Here is a 20,328-nt window from a genome sequence, read left to right as displayed (position 1 = left end):
CGTGTTTCTTTAAAATTCCTAACCTAAAATCCGTATCCTGTTTCTTCAAAACACCTAAACCTAAAAACGCCGCAGCCGTCGTTCCTGTCTCACCCTCTCGCACGCTCTCTCTCTCTCTCTCTCTCTCTCTCTCTCTCTCTCTCTCTCTCTCTCTCTCTCTCTCTCTCTCACACACACACACACACCCACACCGAAACAGTAGCCTCCTCTGCCGATCGAAGTTCCATTCCGTCGTTTGTGCGCCAATTGAAGTTAGTTTGGGTTATTACATGAACTTGGTTTGGGTTTGATAACTCTCTCTCTCTCTCGAACTCGATCTGTGAGTAATGCCTTTGAACAACTCTTATGTGGGTATGAAATATATATTGTTATTTTGCTAGATCTAGGTATTTTTCATTATTTTGTTAAGCATGGGTTTTTTGTTTTTTTTATAAGTTTTTGAGGGTTTACGTTTTGTTTCTTCTATTTCTCATGATTTGTTGTTAATAGCCATATAAATGAATGGTCAGAGACCTTCAACCTGTTATGTTTACTTTGAGGTATTTGTGCCTTCGTCCATAGATCTGTGCCTTCGTCCAAATCTGTGTCCCTACATCATGGTAAATTTCTATATTTGACATTTACTCACTTTGTTAAGTTTAACATTTGAGATTTAATCACACTACATCTAGATTTGGATGTTTGGATTTGACCATAGATCTTTTAACAGATTTGAATATTTGAATATTTGGATGTTTGGATTTAACTATAAATCTTTTAACCAGATTTGAATATTTGGATGTTTGGATTTAACCATAGATCTGGGTATTTTTTGTTACGTTGTTAAACATGGGTATAATGTATATGTTGTTATTTGGATATATCTGGGTTTTTTTTGTTATTATGATAAACATGGGTATAAAGTATATCATCTTTAGAGATTTTTGATGATTTTGTAATAGATTTGGCTTGGCTCATCAATATATTTGTGATGATATTGTAATTTGCGAGAGCAAAATGCAGTTTGATTTTACTTACCCAAACAAGCTTATCTGAAATAATAGGATTTTTGCTATCTGAACTCTTTTATGCTATTATGCTCTGTTGATGACTGGGTGGAGCACATTCTTGAACCACAAGAAGTATGTTATATCTATCTTTGCTGAAAATGGTTGTATTCCTCTACTATTCTTATAGCTTTATTCAAGAATTTGGAATCATGTTGGTTGTTTAATGTCTATCGTCAATGGTGTTGAAGAGGTCTTTGATGCGACAAATCTATAACTTGTGTTAATTTAAACAAGATTGTATATAAAGTTCTACTTATAAAAAAAAAAAAAAAGATTGTATATAAAGTTCTTCTTTTTATGGCACGTGTGATTTATTTATTTATTGGGATTGAGTATCTTGTGCGGCATTGCATTTTTTTTTATACCCAGTCCTCTCTTGTATGCTGTTCGAAGGGCCTCTACGCATATTGTTGTCCTATCCAGCTATTCTCCATTTGATAATTTGGCTTATCTTGTCTCTTGTCACATTGATGGATTCTGACAACCACTTTGTTAAGAGTAATTTTATCATCAGATATGGTTATAGTTATATGGTTATGATGGCAATAACATCTGGTTATGAGTTTCTAATGCCCTTACAGTCTAATAACAGCTTATTCTTCTTTTTCAACAAATAGTTATCCATGTCTTCTTGATGGGTGAAGTATGATGGTCAAGGAAGAACCAGGTATTGTGGTATACCATGCCAACATTGTGTTTGATACGTATTTTTATGGGTTAGATCTGATTTCTCGTTGGGGAAAGAGGAAGGGAGTTGGGTAGAGCTTTTGGGGTGTTTGAGGCAATCTTTCAAACAGGGGAGGGGGAAAAAACTAAGCAATCCAAATGATGATTTTTAACCTTTGAACAGATTTTTTCTTTCCATGACTTGTGCTAATCTATTAGTTTCATTTTATTTTGTATTTTGCAGGATCACTTTCAGGCCAATCACTTTGAAGTTGCTATTTGGTGTGGAAATTAAATCGCTGATTTTGTAATTCATATATTGTAATTTAGTATTTCGTAATGTAATATATAAATAACAAATAATATAATATGCAGTGGATTGTATTGTAATGCATGCATACTTGATAGATGAATATTGGAATTTTTTTTTTTTTTTTTTTTTTGTTTTACATGCATTTTTATTGTGAGGAAAATTAAGTGAAACTTTAATATAGGAGTTGATGATATTTTTCAACCTTTAAAGTGCACAATCAAATTTATTCTTTTATTTTTTATAAAAAAATCATTGCTACATGAGAAAAATTAGGCTTTTATATAGGTTTGTTAAAAAAAAAAAAAAAACCGGTTTCAATCCAAAATATGGATTTTTTAAAATCCGGATGCATCCGGGTTCCGGCCCATTTATGATCCGGGCTAACCCGATCTGGGTTCCGGCCCGCATTTGAAATCCGGGTTCCAGTTTGGGTCTACCCGGATTCCCGGGTCAGAACCCGGATGAACAGGCCAATTTCTTAGGCTGTATGTTTCTTCAATAATCTTGTATTATTTTTTAAAGAGAAATACTCTAATTATAAAAAGATTATATAAAAGTAATACTACAAACTGACGTGATTTGATGTAGCGCTCTTGTAGATGCTTTAAAACTTAATTTATTTTGAACTTCAATGTTGTGAATTATGAGACTTTATGTTTGAGAATATTTGTGAAAAGAGAATCAATTTCTATAGGAAAATATGTTCGTTGGATCAGTTGGGAACCGAATTTATTTTAATTCTGATGTTGGAATCATGAGATTTTATAATTCAAATTGTTTGTAAATGGAGAAAAAGATAAATTTTTAGTCGAAATTTGATTTTATATGGTAAATTATCCCTACAATAAATAGTGCAGACCTTAGCAACAATTCTCTCTTTCTCCCCTTATTTTCATATATTTTAACATTCGCAATCATACTCCACTCATCATTCCATTTTTCCCTCTTCTTTTTTTTTTTTTTTTTTTAATTTTTGGTTGATATTCTCATTTTCCCTTGGCAAGTTTTATTTATTGTTTCATTTATTAATATATAGCTTGATTGGTGGAAATATGAATCATGTCTAAGAGCATTCTGTAAATATCTAACTTTTCTTTTTTCTATTTTAACTAATTACTTTAAAAAATCACAATCCAGACGTTTACCCAAATTTCTTCTTTATTTTTTGAAGAAGATAAATGAAAAGATGAAGAGATATGAATGATAAAGAAAGATCAAATAGGTAAAAAGAGAGATCAGCAATAATATTGAAAAAAAGAGAGAAATTAAAAAATAAAAAATTACACCTACAAGAAAATCGGATTTTTGTGATCAATTTATTACAACTAAAAGACTATTTATAATCAATTTTAGTTGAAAATAATCATTTTGTTAAAATTAACTGGTCTCAAATAAGTAGTTTTCTTATACAATGCGTAACGTCAAGGAAAAATTAATGAAAATAAGTAAAAGTGGTCGCTACTCGGTTAACTGGGGCGAGGAGTGCCACTCTAAATTCCTATTATATATATATATATATATATATATACTAGTGGAGAGGCAACGTGCGATGCACATTTGCTTAGTTGGGTTTGTTATTATTTTAGACAAAAATAATATTTTTTATAAAAAATTGATGTTAATAAAATATTTGCTGTGGATGGAAGGAATAATAAATTTTATGAACTTTTTTAGAATAAGTATAGTGAATTGGAGGATATTAATTAGATGATAGCACAAATAAGAAAAAGTAAAAGATTAGTTTCCAATACAACATAAAGGGATGGAAGTTGATTCTATTTGTAGATTTGCCAAATTTGTTCAGAGCAAGCTTAGTTGAAGTTGAATAAAAAAAATTAGACATTGCATCACAAAAAACGAAATAAACAGAGTGCAAAACAACCCCACACCAACAGCCACTGCACTAAGAACCAAAGTGCGGCTCCTTTCAAAACCACCCTGTAAATTTACTCTATCCAGACAATACAACAAGCCAAACATACTAAAAATTTTAGAAAACCAAACTTCTTGATCACAGATACCAAAAGCTTGACCATCAATCATATTATATTATTATATCCATATAATCTAGTAATATACATAGCACCCGGTTGGAGGAATAAAATAATTCTATAGAAATTATTTTTGCAAAAACAGATAACAGTAACATCTTTGAAATGGAAGATGACATTATCATCTCATAACAACATGCACTAAAACTAATTTAAGTTGAACAACAGAAAATAAAACACATTCTTTACATAAATTGAACATACAAAATCATTATTCAATTTGCAAGCTCTTACCGTGAGAATTGCACATCCAAAATGACAACTTATAAACACCATTCTTTACATAAATATTATAAGGTTTGACATCTAGGTGAGAAATTTCTCTTTCATGTATAAACTGCAATGATTTCTGTATGCAATCATGTGCAATCTTCATGACCTATACATATGAAGAGAATAATAAAACACTCATAAAGAGCAGAAAAAATCTATCCTAATATGAAAATGAAAAATTGTTGTGAAAATAAAAAACTTACCAAAAATAACAAATTGGCTAAATAACAAAAATTTCACTATCTCATTTATTTATTTATTTCTATAAGCACTTATATATCATTTATTATTTATAAAGATAGAAAATCATATCTTTTTTGAATAAAAAAAAAATCATCCACACAAAATCATATCTAATCATGAAAAATATTAGCATATTACTTACTTCCACATCTCTTCCACCATATCCCTTGACCTTGTCAATGGTTGGCAATGACCTCTTATCAACAAATTATTATGCAAAGGAACTTTTTGAACACCGTATCTGGTATCAATAGTCTGTCAGCTTTCCACTTGATAGGTTTTTAGCCCAACCTTAGAGCTTTCATAATCCCACTTTTTCCCAAGAGATTTCCATCTTGTAAAAACATCATTTAATTCGACTAAGATATGTGCTGAAACAAAGCAAACCATATGATCTTTTGAGTCCTCTCTGTTCATTATATCAAATGTTAGAAAAGCTGAGGGGAAATATTCCACTCAGTATGTAAACGAATAAGCATAATGATAATAAAAAATAAATAAACAAAAAATAATCAACCTGTTCAAAGGCGGGGAAAGATATCCATTCAGGAAAATTATCACCGCAAATTTTCTTCAAATCATCCCGATTAAGGGATCCAAGGAGTTTTATATCGACAGCCTACAAAAGAATAGAATCATTCCTAATATTATTAACCAAGTAAAACGATAAAACCTATATCTGATATCACATCTATGAAGAATGTTAGCTCAGCTAAAGCTGCTTATCTAACTGGTTCTCTGAAATGGGCCCGAGGCTAGACTCAAAAGAAAATCAACAAAAAGTTTGCTTCGTGTGACTATTTATAATTAAGAACACTGACTTCAGTTTTGATTCTTTTATGAAGGTGCTCAAAAGAGAGATTGTCCAAGTGAGTATGAAAATGAGAAATAAGATACTTTCACAAAAAATTGCATCTCAAACCAGAAGTAGCAAGGATCGAACCATAGTTTTTTTTTTTTTTTGACAAGTAGTTCCTCGTCAGCAACTGCAGGCCACAAGTTACCAAGGTAGCAATATTCACCAGAATCAACCCAAAAATATTATCACTGCCTTGGTAGGTAGACCAAAGACAAGAATACGACCTCAAATTGTTACTTTTGAGATGACCAGAAAACTTCCAACCTTCTACGCCAAAATAGTAATAATTGGTTGCCAAACTGAATAGGTAGTGTGGCAAGACACACACACCCACAGCCTCAAAGACCATTCTTCCAATTAAAAAACAATGCTCTCCACAGCAAGCTTTTCTTTAAGTTCTTCAATAGCAAGAAATGATAAAAAAAAAAGAAAAAAAAACAACGCTCTCTATAGCAGCAATAATGAAAGAAAGTATAACCATTATTACCGAAGCTGTTTTGGAACTTGGCTGCTCCCTCATGACCATTTTACATTTTAGAGCATCTCATTCCAGATTATTAGCTAAAAACGCACAGAAGAGTTGTAGTTTGCCACCAAAAAAAAAAAATCATCTTTTATCATAGCAAAAATCAAAGCTACTTTCGCTTTAGATAGTAGAGAGTTTATAATCCACACACAGACAATGTTACCATTTAATTGAACTCCGTGAAATAGCTAGCTACAAATTATTTACAATTAGAAGTTCAAAAAATATCTTCAATCGGCGAAACCACGCCAAAAGTCATAAGAATTTAATTATTGCAAAATAAAGCAACAAGATTGTATACAAAACCTGCAAAAGGAAACTAAAAATCAAATGATCACTCATTTCGATTAAACAAGCCCGCGCAAATAATCAAGCATTTACAGATCCATGGCCACAAAACTTTGATCAGGAGAAGTATAATTATCTTACCCAAAGATAGGTACCATTCCTGGGAGGTAATTAGAACCATCAAGTGCCCTGGACCATTGCTTGTTCTTGTCAAGTTGTTCAACTTGTTCCCTAGTAAAGCTGCATATATGGTAGCCGGAAAAAATAATAAAAAATGAAATCAATTAGATATAGATAATAGAATGTGACTGAAAACATAACATATCCTTCTCGTTTTTAATTAGTTTCTTTTTGGCATTAGCATTTTCTTCCTTCGGCGAGTAACTGAGTAAGAGAGAGGGAGAGAGTAAGAGAGAGGGAGAGAGATAGATAGAAATTTCCTACCACTTTAGAACCCATATATATACCATCCACCACAATAACAATTCACCTCCACAACACAAACTTATATATCTACTATATATATAAATGAGAATGTTACATATGGTAAAAGCTGTACTCAACGGAAACTGAATAAAAGGATCAGGGCTCACTCAAAAACCTCTGCGCACAAAACCTCTCCATCTCGTCACCACCTCTTTCCCTGCAAACCTCCTCCTACATCTCCGCCACGACGTCGTCCCAATCCCTCGTCGAGCCATCGTATCCATAACCCCAAGGTGTACCCCACGCATGATAATAGTGATCATCGCCCAGCACCTTCGCTTCCGAAATCGCATCCAGTATCTCCTGCAACCCACTTCAGTTTTGATTCTTTTATGAAGGCGCTCAAAAGGGAGATTGTCCAAGTGAGTATGAAAATGAGAAATAAGATGCATAGACAAAAAATTGCATCTCAAACCAGAAGTAGCAAGGATCGCCCCATTGTTTGTTCTAGTTTAAGCATCACAAAAAAATAATCGAAAGATATATTTGCAACTTTTCTCCACCGGTTTTCATGTAAACTTAAAATCCCTAACCCACCGAACCAATCATTCAACGCAAATCTCCAATTTAAACATGAAAAAAGAAAACAAGAAAACAACAACTTGAGACGATTCGAGAATAAATATAAACAGAAATAAACTTTGGATGCATCCAAATTTGGGTAATACCTTAGCAATTCGCTTGGTGCTCCGGTACCGCATCATTTGTTTCCATCCCGCCATCAATGCAATCCCGAATACCATCCCCATGAAAACCCCTGAAATTAACCCCATTTTCCTTTGATCCAGGTTGCAAATGAACAATTCCCCAAGAAGCAATTAAATCACAAACCGAATTTTCCCAAAAAAAAAATACAGAGCGAGACTTACAGAGTAACGAAGGAAAGACAGCAAGTGCATCCGGAAGAGAGAGAGAGAGAGAGAGAGAGAGAGAGAGAAATGGGAAGACCTGAATAATTGGGAGTGACACCCCCACTGCATGACTTGCTTGCTCGATCGCTGTAGAAGTTAAATCTGCGTGTCTGGAAAGTGTCGGTTACTTTTGTTTGCAGTTACTTGCTGGCTCTAATAACTGTTGGGAATCAGGACCTTGAACCAGGTCGTCCTCGACCAGACTTCGTACGGTGGTGGGTTTCACAGCTTTGGTGATTTGGGTTTCACAGAGGGAGAGACAGGCGTTGGGGAGATGATGGAAACAGAGGGAGAGACAAGTGTTGGGGCTGGGTTTCACAGCTTTGGCGATTTGGGTTTTAGCTACATGAAGAGAAATGGAGGGCCGCGAGAAATGGATGGTAGAGGGTCTGAGTTGAGAGAAAAAATGTGGGAGGAAGACGAAGGCGAGAATGAGAGATGGACTTGCGGCCTAAAATTTTTCTGGGGAGAAAATATCACTGACACAACTTAACATTAAAGACCAAAATATTCTTATTTAAACGGATACAAAAGATGAAACCAAAAGGATAAAAAAGACAATTAACAATCAACACGGAATAAATGCACGGAGTGGTAAAACTACTGTTCTTAACACTGTAGCTCGTCGATCGCCGCTTATATAATTACTATAGATACGTATAGATCTTGGTCTTCTTGAATAAGGATAACCAACTGAGATATTTGAAGTCATTGATCCTACTCTGAACAACAATTTCAAGTCATTAATGCTATTCCTAAAACTCTTAGAGATGAATTATATAACTCTTTGTGGCAATGTTGGTGGCTATGGTGACCATTTCTTTTGTGTGAAAAGCTATGACAACTGAGACGTGCTACTCCAGTGTTTAGCCCAAAATCATGCAGAAGTTGTCGTCTTGGTGCCTACTTTCTTTACATCTCTTCAGGTTTTGACTTTCAAGTTGTTCGATCTTTGGATCAGCTGTACTGGTTTTGGTCTAATGACCAACATAAATAGGTAACATGACTATGAGAAAGGTAAGAGAATATAATAAAAGTTAAAAATTAAATAATTAATTATATTGACGTGGTACGCCACAAGTGAAAAAACTTTAAAATATTAAAAACAAAAATTTAAAACTAAAAACCCATGTTGAAAATATAAATATAAAGACAAAATAAACAAAAGAAAATCAAAATTCAAAAATCTTAGAAAAACATTATAACTTTAAAAAATTCAGATTTAAAAGTATAAATTAAAAGAAGAGAGGGTACGGGTGGGGAGCAAGAACATGTAAGTAGAAATAATGGTATTGGTATTTAGGCATGAACAAACCATGTCATCTCATCTCATCTCATTTCATCTCATATAATCATTATAATTTTTTCAAAATTTTAAATAAAATACGGTAAACAATTCAATTTTCTCAAATTTCAAAACAAAAATTATATTCTAACAATATTTTATTCAGTTTTAAACTTTTATCTCATCGTATTTCATTTGTGTAACCAAACAAGGCCTTCGAGGATTACTCTAGGAGTTAACTTTATATATATATATATGTATATGTTTTTTGTAAGAATTAAAAGTGGTACACTGCACTCAAACAATTAAGTAGTATTGATTATACATTTCGTGGAATTTATTACATTTTGAGTTTCAAACAAATCTGCAAACCAATTTTTTTTTTTTTTTTCCCCTAAACTTTACCCTCAAGAAACATCCGCAACTTTTGCAGGATGAAAGCAAACTGTAGGTCCCACATAAAATGATTTCACATTCAAATTAATCGTGTAAAAGCTAACATGGTGGAAGATCCTTGGGCGGAGGCAGAACAGATTGATCTGTTCCTGGTCCATCTTCAACAACAAATGCAGTTTTCAATCCCCAACCTGTGTGGAGCTCCAAATGGCAATGCAAGAACCAAACACCTGCATGGACAGTCGCATCAGAATTGGCATTAATATATGCAATGATGCTAATGGCATGGCAAGGTTTCTAATTTTTGGGTGCATTTATTTTCAAATACAAATCCCATCAAGTTTATCAGTGTGTATGAAATTCATGTGGAAGAAAGAGTTAAATAATGTCACAGGTACTGAATATCTTGCATTGTAAGTACTACCTGGATTATCAGCCTTGAACCGGATAGCTGTCCAACCACCAGTGGGAACTCCAACTGTATTTCTTTCAATAGGATCAACCAAGTTGTAATTTTTAGGATCTTTGTCATGATCAAAATTCCCAATACCCGTCCCAACAACAAAGAAGTTATAGCCATGGAGATGGAATGGATGTGACTCAACCGTTAGAAGATTGGTGTCTTGAAGAACCAGCTCAACTGTAGAATTAAAAGCAATCTTGCTAACCCTTGTACCTGTGGCAGTGCCAAGATTGGCTGTAAGTGGTACACCGGTATAGTTGAAAGGAGTTGGTGGCTTGTCAGGGAAATCAGCTCTATACACTCCTTTAATGTTGAAGTAGTGAGCTTGCAGAAGCCCAATTTGAGGCATTGCAAAGGAGATATTATTCAATGAAGCAAGGAGTTTGGTTCCATTGAGGCATGTTGGGCAAGAATTTTTGCCAAAACCAACAGTGTAAAAGAGGTTTCTATCAATTTTGAGGGGAACATTGGCTGGATACTGCTGAGAGTTCAAGCTCCTTAGCTTCTTGACATAGCTCAAAGCAAACTCTGTATCATTGGGTGCAGGCAACTGGGGAATAGAAGGGAGAACAGTGTTTGGGACGCCTTTGTACTGGAGAATTGCACTGGCAGTTTTGTTATCTATGGAAAGGGGAACATCCATGAAAACCCTGGAGGCCATGAAATATCTTCCAGGGACTTGGTTAGCTTGGACCAGGACGTTTGTGGTCTGGCCCGGCGCAATAAGTATAGCTTGAGTAGTAAATGGTTTTGCATAAACTGCATCTACCTCCACTACTGTCATGTTGTGTCCAGCAATAGCAAAGAAAAGCTCGTCGTTGAGGGCAGCGTTGACGATCCTCAGGAGGTATGTTTTGCCTAACTCAACCTCGATCACAAAAGTATCTAACACAAGTGAAAAAAAATAAAGTATAGATTCAAGGACTCTGCAAAATTTTTTTTTATTTAGTGCCAAGAACTACTCCTTAACCAAAAACTGGTAACTTTTATTTTATGGCATGTGAATGCCTCAAAAGCCTTTTTTCAGACAAGTATATATGCTTGCGTACGTTTTTCAGAACATGGAAAGAGGGGCCCTGGTTTTCCATTGATCGTGTGCGCATCGGACATATTTGGAGGCAAGCCCATGGTTGTCCCTTCCTTGACAACCTCTTCCACATCTGCATGCCACCATTCTCCTGCAGAACAAATACAAGAATTACAGAACTTCATGTTTATCGTTTGAAACGTATATTTACTTCAAACTCACCTAACAGAACTTCAACTTCCTGGTGCGGCTGTGGGAAAGGAAATGGGGTCCCTTGTTTGGGCATGATGACAAATGCGCCATAGACTGTGGCCCTTAGCCAAAGAATATGCGCATGCCACCATAATGTTCCCCTTTGGCCTGTGACATTGAAGTCATAGGTGTAGCTATTCCCAGTCTGGATTGGGCACTGAGTAATGTAAGCTGGTCCATCTGCCCAACCATTTCGATATTGCTTCAGTCCATGCCTACAAGAATCACCAAATTAATGACATGAAGAAAAAAGAACAGCAAAAATTTATAATCTTTTGTTGTTCTCTGCTATCGTTATCAGCAAATTGGCCTACCAATGAATTGACATGTTATATTGTGCATTGTTTGTTACGTTGATGAGAACTCTATCTCCCTCTCTCACATATATGGTCGGCCCTGGGAACCTCCCATTAACGGTTACAATTGGTTTTGCATGGCACAGTCTGCTCACATTCTTCACTTGAATCTGAGAAATGGAAAACACCAAAACCTTCATAAATACAACAGCCCGATGCTATATATGCTTGTGCATGTAATAGGAGTGCTCATGCAATTAACAAACTCACATCAAATTGGTACTTCTTTATCGCAGCTTCAGCTGGAAAAATGATTAAGCCAAGAAATGCAGAGAAAACGAAAGTGAACCCAGAAAAAGCTCTACACATTTCGCCTGTCAAAAAGAGCTTTTCAAGTAGTACTGTTTGTATGGATGAGACATGGATCAGAGCGTAAAGCTTTGAGGTATAAATATGAATGTGTAGAGGTAATCAATGGTTCATGATTATCTATGATCAGTTTGTTAAAGGTGAAGGGGGTCATGGATTAGGTAGGAATTGTGAATATCTGTACATCAAAGCTTGTAAGCAAAATACTGAAAGCAACTACATAGGCTGTTAACTGACGTAGAGGCTGGGCTTGCTAAAGGGGGAGAGGATTTCAGAAACATCACAGTTATGAAACTTGATTTATTTTCAACTTATAAATATTTGAAGATTTTGGGCATGAGAGCTACATTCAGCCAACCAAAACCATAATATACAGTCTAAGCTTTACCGTCAAGGAAAAGCAATTGGCTTTTAGTATCCAAAGGGAAAGAAGCGAAAACGAGTTTCAGATCTTTGTGCTCTGCTCATGGAATCCTTGGCAATATCAGAATCAGGGTTAATTTTTCACTGTTATTGTCTGCAAAATTAATTCAGAAGAGTTTCCTTTCTTTACACATGATAAAGTTGTGGGCTATTTTTGCTTGGTAAAGGACTCTTATTCTTATTAAGCAGCTTGTTAGAGGAATTTCATATTGCTTCCAACCATTGAATTAAGTATATATGTACTAAAGGTGAAGGAATTGGAATCTTAAAGCAAGAGCCATACATCCTATGCCCTTGCATATTTTTTCAAGTCTCCTACTCATGACGAATGTCCTCTTGAGAAGGTTGTTTAAAAAAGACAATACTACAAAAATCTTAAGAACTTCATGCATATAAACTAGAAGGATTTAATTCGCCTTAAAAATAAACCTTGGGAAAGAGTGCTCAAGTTTATTTTTGAAGTAAATAGTCATTTTCGTCGTAAATATTTCATCATAAATAAATTGTTTTCTTATAGTGACGCATCCAACCTGATCTTTCCCAGCCCTCTCGATAAAACATAGAATACTAGAAGAGAAGAAAAATTATTGAAGTACCTTGGTATTGTGTGTTTAGGAGATCAAATTTCAGAACATCAAGTGCATATCCTTAATGTAATATTGTGCTGCATGTTTTCAAATCACTGTTGGTTGCGGATCGAATTTTAAATATATAGTAGTATATGACATTAATAATAAATAATAATAAGCTGGGAATTTGTTGGTCCATCCATGGATCTTGCTGGATGCATGATGCATTAAGTCTAAGTTACTACTGAAGTCGTACGTTGCACATTGCTGCCAAACATTACAAAGGCATCCACATTGATATTCCCTATCTGCCATAAAATAAATAAATAAAGTGTGTGATGAAAATGATAAACTTGTTGGATTGCAACTTGGGTTGGGCCAATTAAGGTATAGTGCACATAAAACCTATACTCTTTTCACGAAAAGCCTAAAATAGAGTACGTTTTACCCACTCTATACCTTTGCTCGATTTATATATTAAACCAAACTTCTTTTTAAATAAAAAATTTAATTGTTGATTGACGACGGTCATGACACCAAATAAATATAATAAGAAAACAGTAGTATATCTCCCTTTTGATGTGCAACAATTCCCGAATCCTCTAGCAAAATACGATGATTTGGTAAAGTCCATATGCTCGTGGGGCAAGTCAATTGTGTCAGCTGGCAAGAGGACAGACAGGACTAGGTTGATGTATATGGCTACCCAATGGTAAAGAATGTGGCTGCAGCCCCCGTCAATTTTCACACGCACACCAAAAGAATGATCAATGCCATGGAGAGTACTCTGAATGTCGTCCACAAACTCCAACCGATACCAGCTCGGCACTTGCAAGCAAAACTCAAACACAAATCAGAGCACCCAACGATCGTTAAAAGTGGAACAACCTACGAGGGGCTCCACGCACAACATCAACCAACAAGACAACAACTAAGCGTGGACAATAATTGTCAACTCCTTCTATAGCTTTTCACGCCCACCAACTGTTTGATGTCACGGTTGTAATATATCTTCCTGTCTCCGACGTTCTAAATGCATGGAACTATATGGAGAGGGAGGCATTCGGGTCTTTTTTCTTTTGACAGCCGTATACAATAAAGCCAAGGATACCAAGACAACTTTCACCGACTAATGACTCGTGTACTACGAGTCTACAGAATATTGATCAGGTTGTATGCCATTGCCTTGTGCATATTTATGTATTTCATAGCAGGAACTCGATCATTCATTGTGCAAACCATTTTTAGAATGAAATACTGTCGTTTTTTTTTTTTTTTTTTTTTTTGAAAGGAAAGTTACGTTTCATTCATCAACCATTGTAGTTACAACACTAGTAGTAGGGGGATAAACAGACAAACAATTGCCTTCTACTAACCACCTTCTACCAAAAGTAGAGGTGCAATACAACTCGGGATTTCTTCTATCTCCATGAGATCATTTTCTGTGCTGAGAGCATTTCTTGCTAGGCAGTGAGCAACTTGATTTGAGCTCCTTTTCGTATGGATCGCTGACCAGCTTTCAAAATTCTGAAGTGATGCTTGCACGTCTGAAATAATCATTCCCGCCTGGCCTCAATTTTCCAGCTCACCATTAATCTCCTTGACCACGTTAAGAGCATCCCCTTCAAGGATTATCTTTCTCAGACCTAATTCAGTACCCAGCGACACTGCCTGGAGGGCTCCGTACGCTTCAGCTAGGTGTGGATCAGGGAAGAGGGAATTGTTTGTTCTCATTGTGCCCATTACTTGGCCCTCCCAGTTTCGGACGATAACTCCAACTCCCACTCTGCATTTCTTGTGGTCTACTGCAGCATCCCAATTAATTTTATAGAAGTTGTTTGGGGGGGGCTTCCAGAACTCAACTATGCCTTCTCTGCCTTCCTGTCTTTCCGAGGTGTTTGAAGGGTTATTGTACAGCACTTTGAGTTCCTGCAACTTCTGGTTAACTTGCTTTAAAATGGATGTGGGGTTGGTGAAAATTTCTTGGAAGATCCACTCGTTCCTTCTTTTCCACAATCTCCATACCACCACAGCCATTTCTATTAGCACTTCCCCGTCCACCTCATCCATGAGACTGGCCAGTAGTTCCTTAAAGGTTTGGTTGCTGATGCTTCTTTTCTGTAGATTCCTCGAACACATGCTCCATACGTCCCTCGCTGAGTCACACTCCCATAGTGCATGTTCGATGCTTTCTATATGACGATGGCATATTGGGCAGTTTGGGTTTTATACAACTGTTCATCTAAACAGGTTCTACTTGGTTGGAAGTATGTCATTGCAAGCCTTCCATAGAAATAATTTTTCTGCATTTGGTAAGTTCAGTTTCCAGAGTTTTTTCCATCTTCCTTCCTCCTGAATGTAGCTGGGTTGCCCTTTGCTCATTTGTCTCATTTCATTTTGAAGATGATAGGCACTTCTCACACTGAAAATTCCGTTGGTTGTGCATCTCCATATGATCTTGTCTGGTTTGTTGTAAATGCTCAGGGGAATTTTCTGAATGGTTTCTGCTTCCTCTGCAGAGAAGGTTTCTTTGAGCAGCTGCACATCCCATGCCTTTGTGTCCCTATCAATTAACTCTGCTACTCTTGCTTCTATACCGAGATTGTTGATACCACTCTGGACTCTGTATGACAAAGGAGTTGGCAGCCATTTGTCTTGCCATACTTTGATGGATTGGCCATTCCCGAGTCTCCATACCAGGCCCTCTTCTAGAAGAGGCTTTGCTGCAAGGATGCTCCTCCAGATAAAGGAGGGTTTCCTGCCTAGCTCTGCTTTTAGGAAAGCACCATTGGGAAAATATTTAGCTGATAAGACTTGGGCAGCTAGGGAGTTTGGATTCTGAAGTATCCTCCAACCTTGCTTTGCCAACATAGCCAGATTGAAACTCTCAAAATTTCGAAACCCCAGCCCTCCACTAGCTTTGCCTTTTCCCATTTTTTCCCATGTGCACCAGTGAATCCTTCTTTCTTCAGCTTTTTGCCCCCACCAGAATTTTTGCATAATGTTATCTAATTCTTGCAGGATATTCTTGGGAATCTTGAAAACTCCCATGCAGTAGGCTGGGATTGCTTGGATGACTGCTTTGATTAGTATCTCCTTTCCAGCTTGGGATAAGAACTTAACCTTCCAGTTGCTGATTTTGCTTCTGGCTCTATCCAAGATTCTTTTGAAACCTTTCGATCTGGATCTACCAATGAGGGCTGGGAGTCCTAGGTATTTTTCGTATGGTTGAGAGGCTTGAATACCTGCAATTTGGACAATGATTTCCTTAACCTCTGGTCTGGTGTTTCTACTGAAATAGATAGAGGTTTTTTCTTTGTTTAGTCTCTGGCCTGAGGCAAGTTCATAGTCTTCAAGAAGGTGAAACAATCTGCTCCATTCAAGGGGGTTAGCTTTGCAGAAGAGGAGACTATCATCAGCAAAAAAGAGGTGACTTATATGCAGCTGGTTTCGGCCTAAAGGGATGCCAGTGATAGCACCTGACCCTTTTGCTGATTTCAGTATGCAACTGAGAGTTTCTGCACACAATATGAATAGATAGGGTGACAAAGGATCACCCTGTCTTATGCCACGTGAAGGGGAGAAAGGGTCTTGGGGTATACCGTTGATGATGATGGAATAGGTGACCGATGTAATACACCTCATTATAGCCTCAGTCCATTTTTTTTGCAAAACCCATCTTGTCCATTACAACTTCTAGGAAGGACCACTCTATCCTATCGTATGCCTTGCTCATATCCAGTTTAAGGGTCATATAGCCCTCCTTTCCTCTCAAGCTACCTTGCATGGTGTGAAGGGCCTCAAAAGCTACAATGATATTATCGGTGATCAATCTTTCTGGGATAAAAGCACTCTGAGATGGGGAGATAATAGTTGGCAGCAGTTTCTTGAGTCTATTTGCTAGGACTTTTGCAAGAATTTTGTAGATAACATTGCAAAGGCTTATGGGTCTGTATTCAGTCACTTTGGTTGGGTTCTTTGTCTTTGGGATTAAAGCTATGTGTGTGGCATTGAAATCAGAGGGCCAGCTATCGGTTTGAAAGGCTTTTTGGACTGCTGCACAGACTTTTGACCCAACTGCATCCCAGTGATCTTGGTAGAAAAGGGCTGGAAATCCATCTGGACCTGGGGATCCTAGACCATTCATGCTAAAGATAGCCTTTTCTATTTCAGCTTTGTCAATCCCCTTGATTAAAGAGGCATTCATCTCTTCTGTTATGGATGGGTTTAAAAACTGGGTGCAGTTCTCTATCCTATCAGGTTCTGAGGATGAAAATAAGTGCTTGAAATAATATTGGAATAGGCAGCTCACCTCTTCTGGTTTAGAACCAGATCTTCCATTCTCATCGGATATTTGTTTGATTGCATTGTTTTTCTTCCTTTGACTAGCACATTTGTGGAAGAAACTAGTGTTCCTGTCACCTTCCTTCAACCACTGTTGCTTTGCTCTTTGTCTCCACTTCATGTCCTCATCTTCTAGTAAGCTGTCTATTTCTCTTCTCAGGGCATTGATTGTCTCATTATCATCTCCAGCAGCAGATTCTTGAACCTGTTTTAGTTTGGCCAGTTTGTCAACAATCGCTCCTTTCTGGTTTCTATATGATGATTTGCTCCAAGACACCAAGTTTGCCCTGCACCTCTTTAAGCCATCTGTAACCTCTTGTAAACACGAGTGCTGGATAAGAGATGAATTCCATGTTCTAGCAATAAGTTCCTTACAAGCTTCTTTATTGCTCCATGTGGCTTCATACCTGAAGGGACGTCTATACCTCTTTAAAGCTTCAGTATTCCCATCTGATAGTAGAATGGGACTGTGATCTGAGCTATTAGCTGCAAAAGAAGTCACAGAAGAATTTCCAAAGAGATTAAACCAGTTTTGGTTCCTGAACCCCCTGTCAAGCTTTTCTTTTGTAAACTCTCTTCCTTCTCTTCTATTACTCCAAGTGAACCCATCCCCTTGAAATTGCACCTCACTCAGATCACACTCGTCAATAGCTTCTCTGAAGTTTTCCATTTGTCTATATGGTCTTTGTGCAGCCCCTTTCTTTTCATGCTGGTTTAAGATTTCATTGAAGTCCCCGAGGCATACCCAAGCCTTGTTATCCTGTGGTTTTAGGGCTCTAAGCAGGTGCCAACTGCCTTCCCTTTTTTAGGGTTCGGGGCTGCCATAGAAGCCCGTGAGGAGAACCTTTGTATTTGCTGTTGGTAAGGTGACAGATAGGGATATGTGCCTTCTGGTATAGGTTTCTAGGTCGACCTCTAGATCCTCCTTCCAAAGAAATGCCAGCCCTCCACTAGACCCCCTACTGTCCACCACAAAGCTCTGATGGTATCCCAATTGTCTTCTGATATTTTCCACCTTGTGCCTTCTGCACTTTGTTTCCATGAGGAAAACAAAGTTAGGGGCCTTTTCCTTCACCAAGTGGTGAAGTTCCCGAACTGTCCGGGGGTTCCCAAGCCCCCGGCAGTTCCAGCTTAGACAATTCATGGCTGTAGGTGGGGCTGCTTGACAGCCTCCACCTTTGAGTTTTGGAGGAAATTTTCATGGTCTCCCTCTTGATGCTTCTGTCTTTTGAACTCAACAATATTTGAGATATCACCCAGGGCATTGCTACTTCTTTTTTTTGTTTTGCTTTTTGGATCAGCATTTACAGCACATTTGGTACTAAGGAATTCACGGGCTTTTCTTTTCCAACAAGCTTTTCTGGTTTTGATGCTGTTTTGAGTTCGAGAAACTGAGATTTGAGATTTTTTATGGCTGCTGTAAAGTTCTTTATTTTGCAGGTTGTTCTGGTTATCTAAAACCTCAGACTCTATGAGTTTTGTTTCTTGTTCCATGTCTACTAACATGCTGAGTGGGTCCGGGTTTGCTTTTTGGGTGCACTTTGGGGTTGGGTCTGGTAAATTAGGTAGTTTCTGGGACCGTAGGCACACTTTAGTGGTTATAGCAGTAAGAAAAGGCTCACCTGACATGTTACTATTGGTTGAGTGGCAGCTTTGACTTCTTGCTTGCTTTTGAAGGTCTTTAGACGACCCATGCCTTTCAACTGCCCCCTCAGGATCTAAATCTTTGGGCAGGACCTGATTTTGCACCTTTGAGACCTCTTTATGTCCTTCGTAGCTGCCCCTATACTCACTGCCCACCCCTGCCGTGGGTGGCGGTTGTTCCTTGGGGTTTGGATCGTTGGACTCTGTCCATCCACCATAGAACCTACTTGCCATGGATGATTGTCTATATGGTGCTGCCCTCAACCAGTGGTCGTATTGTGCTGGAGGTTGAGGCTGCGTTTGATATCCAAACCGTTGGAGGTGGCAGCCTCTTCCTTGATGTTTTATGGTACCACATCGAAGGCAAAAATTTTGTAGCCTCTCATACTTGAAAGCAATCCAGTTTTTTCTGTCTCCTGCTTGCAACCATCTTCCTCTAGTCAGAGGCTTTGTGATGTCCACTTCGACTTGGACTCTTAGGCAGCGGCCCCAACCGTGTCCTTCCTTATCTACTTCTACTGTAAGAACATTGCCTATTGAAGAGGCAATTTGTCTGCCATAATCTGCTGTCATTGCTGCAAAAGGAACGTTATGCAGCTGAACCCAGAAAGGTTCGTGGGTAAAATTTACTGCATTTGGTGGAAGTTTGCTATCCACATCTTGGATTGCTATTAGGTTTCTGTCAAAAGTCCATGGTCTTCCTTGGAGAACTTTGACCTTGTCCGCTACCTGTTTGAACTCCATGATAAAGCTGTTGTCCCCTAGTTCAGTGAAGGTTACTCCTTCTTCCACCTTCCACACCTGAGGCATCATTGTTCGAAAGGCTTCTTTATTGAAGCTTCTTTCACTGATAACCATGGCCAAAAGGCAGTGAGTGCCTCTTTGATTTGCGGCCAGGATGTCTTGTTCTGTGAGCTTCACTAGATCTTCTTCATTTGCTGTGAGGTTCAGACCTTCCCACAACTTTGATAGATCTTCCTCAGCCATTTGCTCTAGTTCTGATGAGCTTAAAGATGAAAACTACTTGTCGAGTTTTGCCTTTCAAAATATCACCCGATTCCTACTTCACTCTCAGTTTACACTGAGAGACCTCTCTTTGTATCTGGAATACAAAGACTAAACCTTACAATCACACTCTCTAGGGAGAGAGAGAGAAAGAAGAATGAAATACTGTCGTTTAACCATATATACTCTACACTTGTCTGAAATCCTAAATCAAGACAGCCATGAAATGTCACATATCATCTCAAATGCATATAGCTTAATGGGAAGTATGTTGAACATTGTTTGGTATAGTATACCAAAAATCCGACGGTATTTGATGTGACTTGTCATAGTATGTGATTGGGATGTTTTGATGCTATCCAATTTTGTATTTTTAAGTTTTATGATCAAGATATTTCTTGCTATTTTAATTGGGTGGCTCTACATGGGAGCTCAGCTGGGAGATCCCACTAGTGTATTTTCTGTGTTTTGTTTTTCACATATATTTTTTTAACACTTTTTAATACTTTGAAAATAAAATAAGAAATTCACGATATCATTCAAATAATTTTTTAATCACTAAGTTAAAAAAAATTAAAAATTTCAGCAGT

At 37.4% G+C, this 20,328-nt stretch overlaps 3 protein-coding genes across 9 annotated transcripts; all 3 read right to left on the bottom strand.

The window, feature by feature from the left end:
- Window positions 1-4,127: 4,127 nt before the first annotated feature.
- Window positions 4,128-8,323, bottom strand: LOC122308191 (calcium-dependent lipid-binding protein-like). Of its 7 annotated transcripts, XR_006241945.1 has the most exons (7): window positions 7,703-8,319; window positions 7,423-7,511; window positions 6,870-7,067; window positions 6,410-6,508; window positions 5,113-5,214; window positions 4,738-4,966; window positions 4,128-4,458 (listed from the first exon to the last, which is right to left on the bottom strand). XR_006241945.1 is itself a non-coding variant. In XM_043121391.1 (4 exons), exons 2-4 carry the CDS (start codon window positions 7,525-7,527, stop codon window positions 4,942-4,944), a joined length of 270 nt encoding a protein of 89 aa, XP_042977325.1. In that variant the 5' UTR covers window positions 7,528-7,531; window positions 7,624-7,682; the 3' UTR covers window positions 4,469-4,941. The 7 variants fall into 7 exon arrangements, 1 of the variants encoding a protein (XP_042977325.1); XR_006241949.1 differs by lacking the exon at window positions 4,128-4,458 and having other exon boundaries at window positions 4,469-5,004; window positions 7,703-8,321; XR_006241952.1 differs by lacking the exon at window positions 4,128-4,458 and having other exon boundaries at window positions 4,469-4,929; window positions 7,703-8,321.
- Window positions 8,324-9,242: 919 nt separating this feature from the next.
- On the bottom strand, window positions 9,243-11,994 carry LOC122308184 (laccase-11-like). The gene is made up of 6 exons (XM_043121378.1): window positions 11,655-11,994; window positions 11,403-11,554; window positions 11,059-11,303; window positions 10,859-10,987; window positions 9,771-10,694; window positions 9,243-9,576 (listed from the first exon to the last, which is right to left on the bottom strand). The coding sequence occupies exons 1-6, from the start codon at window positions 11,751-11,753 to the stop codon at window positions 9,446-9,448; spliced, it is 1,680 nt and encodes a 559-aa protein (XP_042977312.1). The 5' UTR covers window positions 11,754-11,994; the 3' UTR covers window positions 9,243-9,445.
- A 2,323-nt stretch (window positions 11,995-14,317) lies between these two features.
- Window positions 14,318-14,884, bottom strand: LOC122300136. Its single transcript, XM_043110614.1, has one exon. The coding sequence runs from the start codon at window positions 14,882-14,884 to the stop codon at window positions 14,318-14,320; it is 567 nt and encodes a 188-aa protein (XP_042966548.1).
- Window positions 14,885-20,328: the final 5,444 nt, after the last annotated feature.

This window comes from Carya illinoinensis, chromosome 1 (assembly GCF_018687715.1).
Source record: "Carya illinoinensis cultivar Pawnee chromosome 1, C.illinoinensisPawnee_v1, whole genome shotgun sequence".
Taxonomy (NCBI): domain Eukaryota; kingdom Viridiplantae; phylum Streptophyta; class Magnoliopsida; order Fagales; family Juglandaceae; genus Carya; species Carya illinoinensis.
Note: the sequence above shows the minus strand (reverse complement) of the source record. Positions and strands in the feature narration are given on the sequence as shown.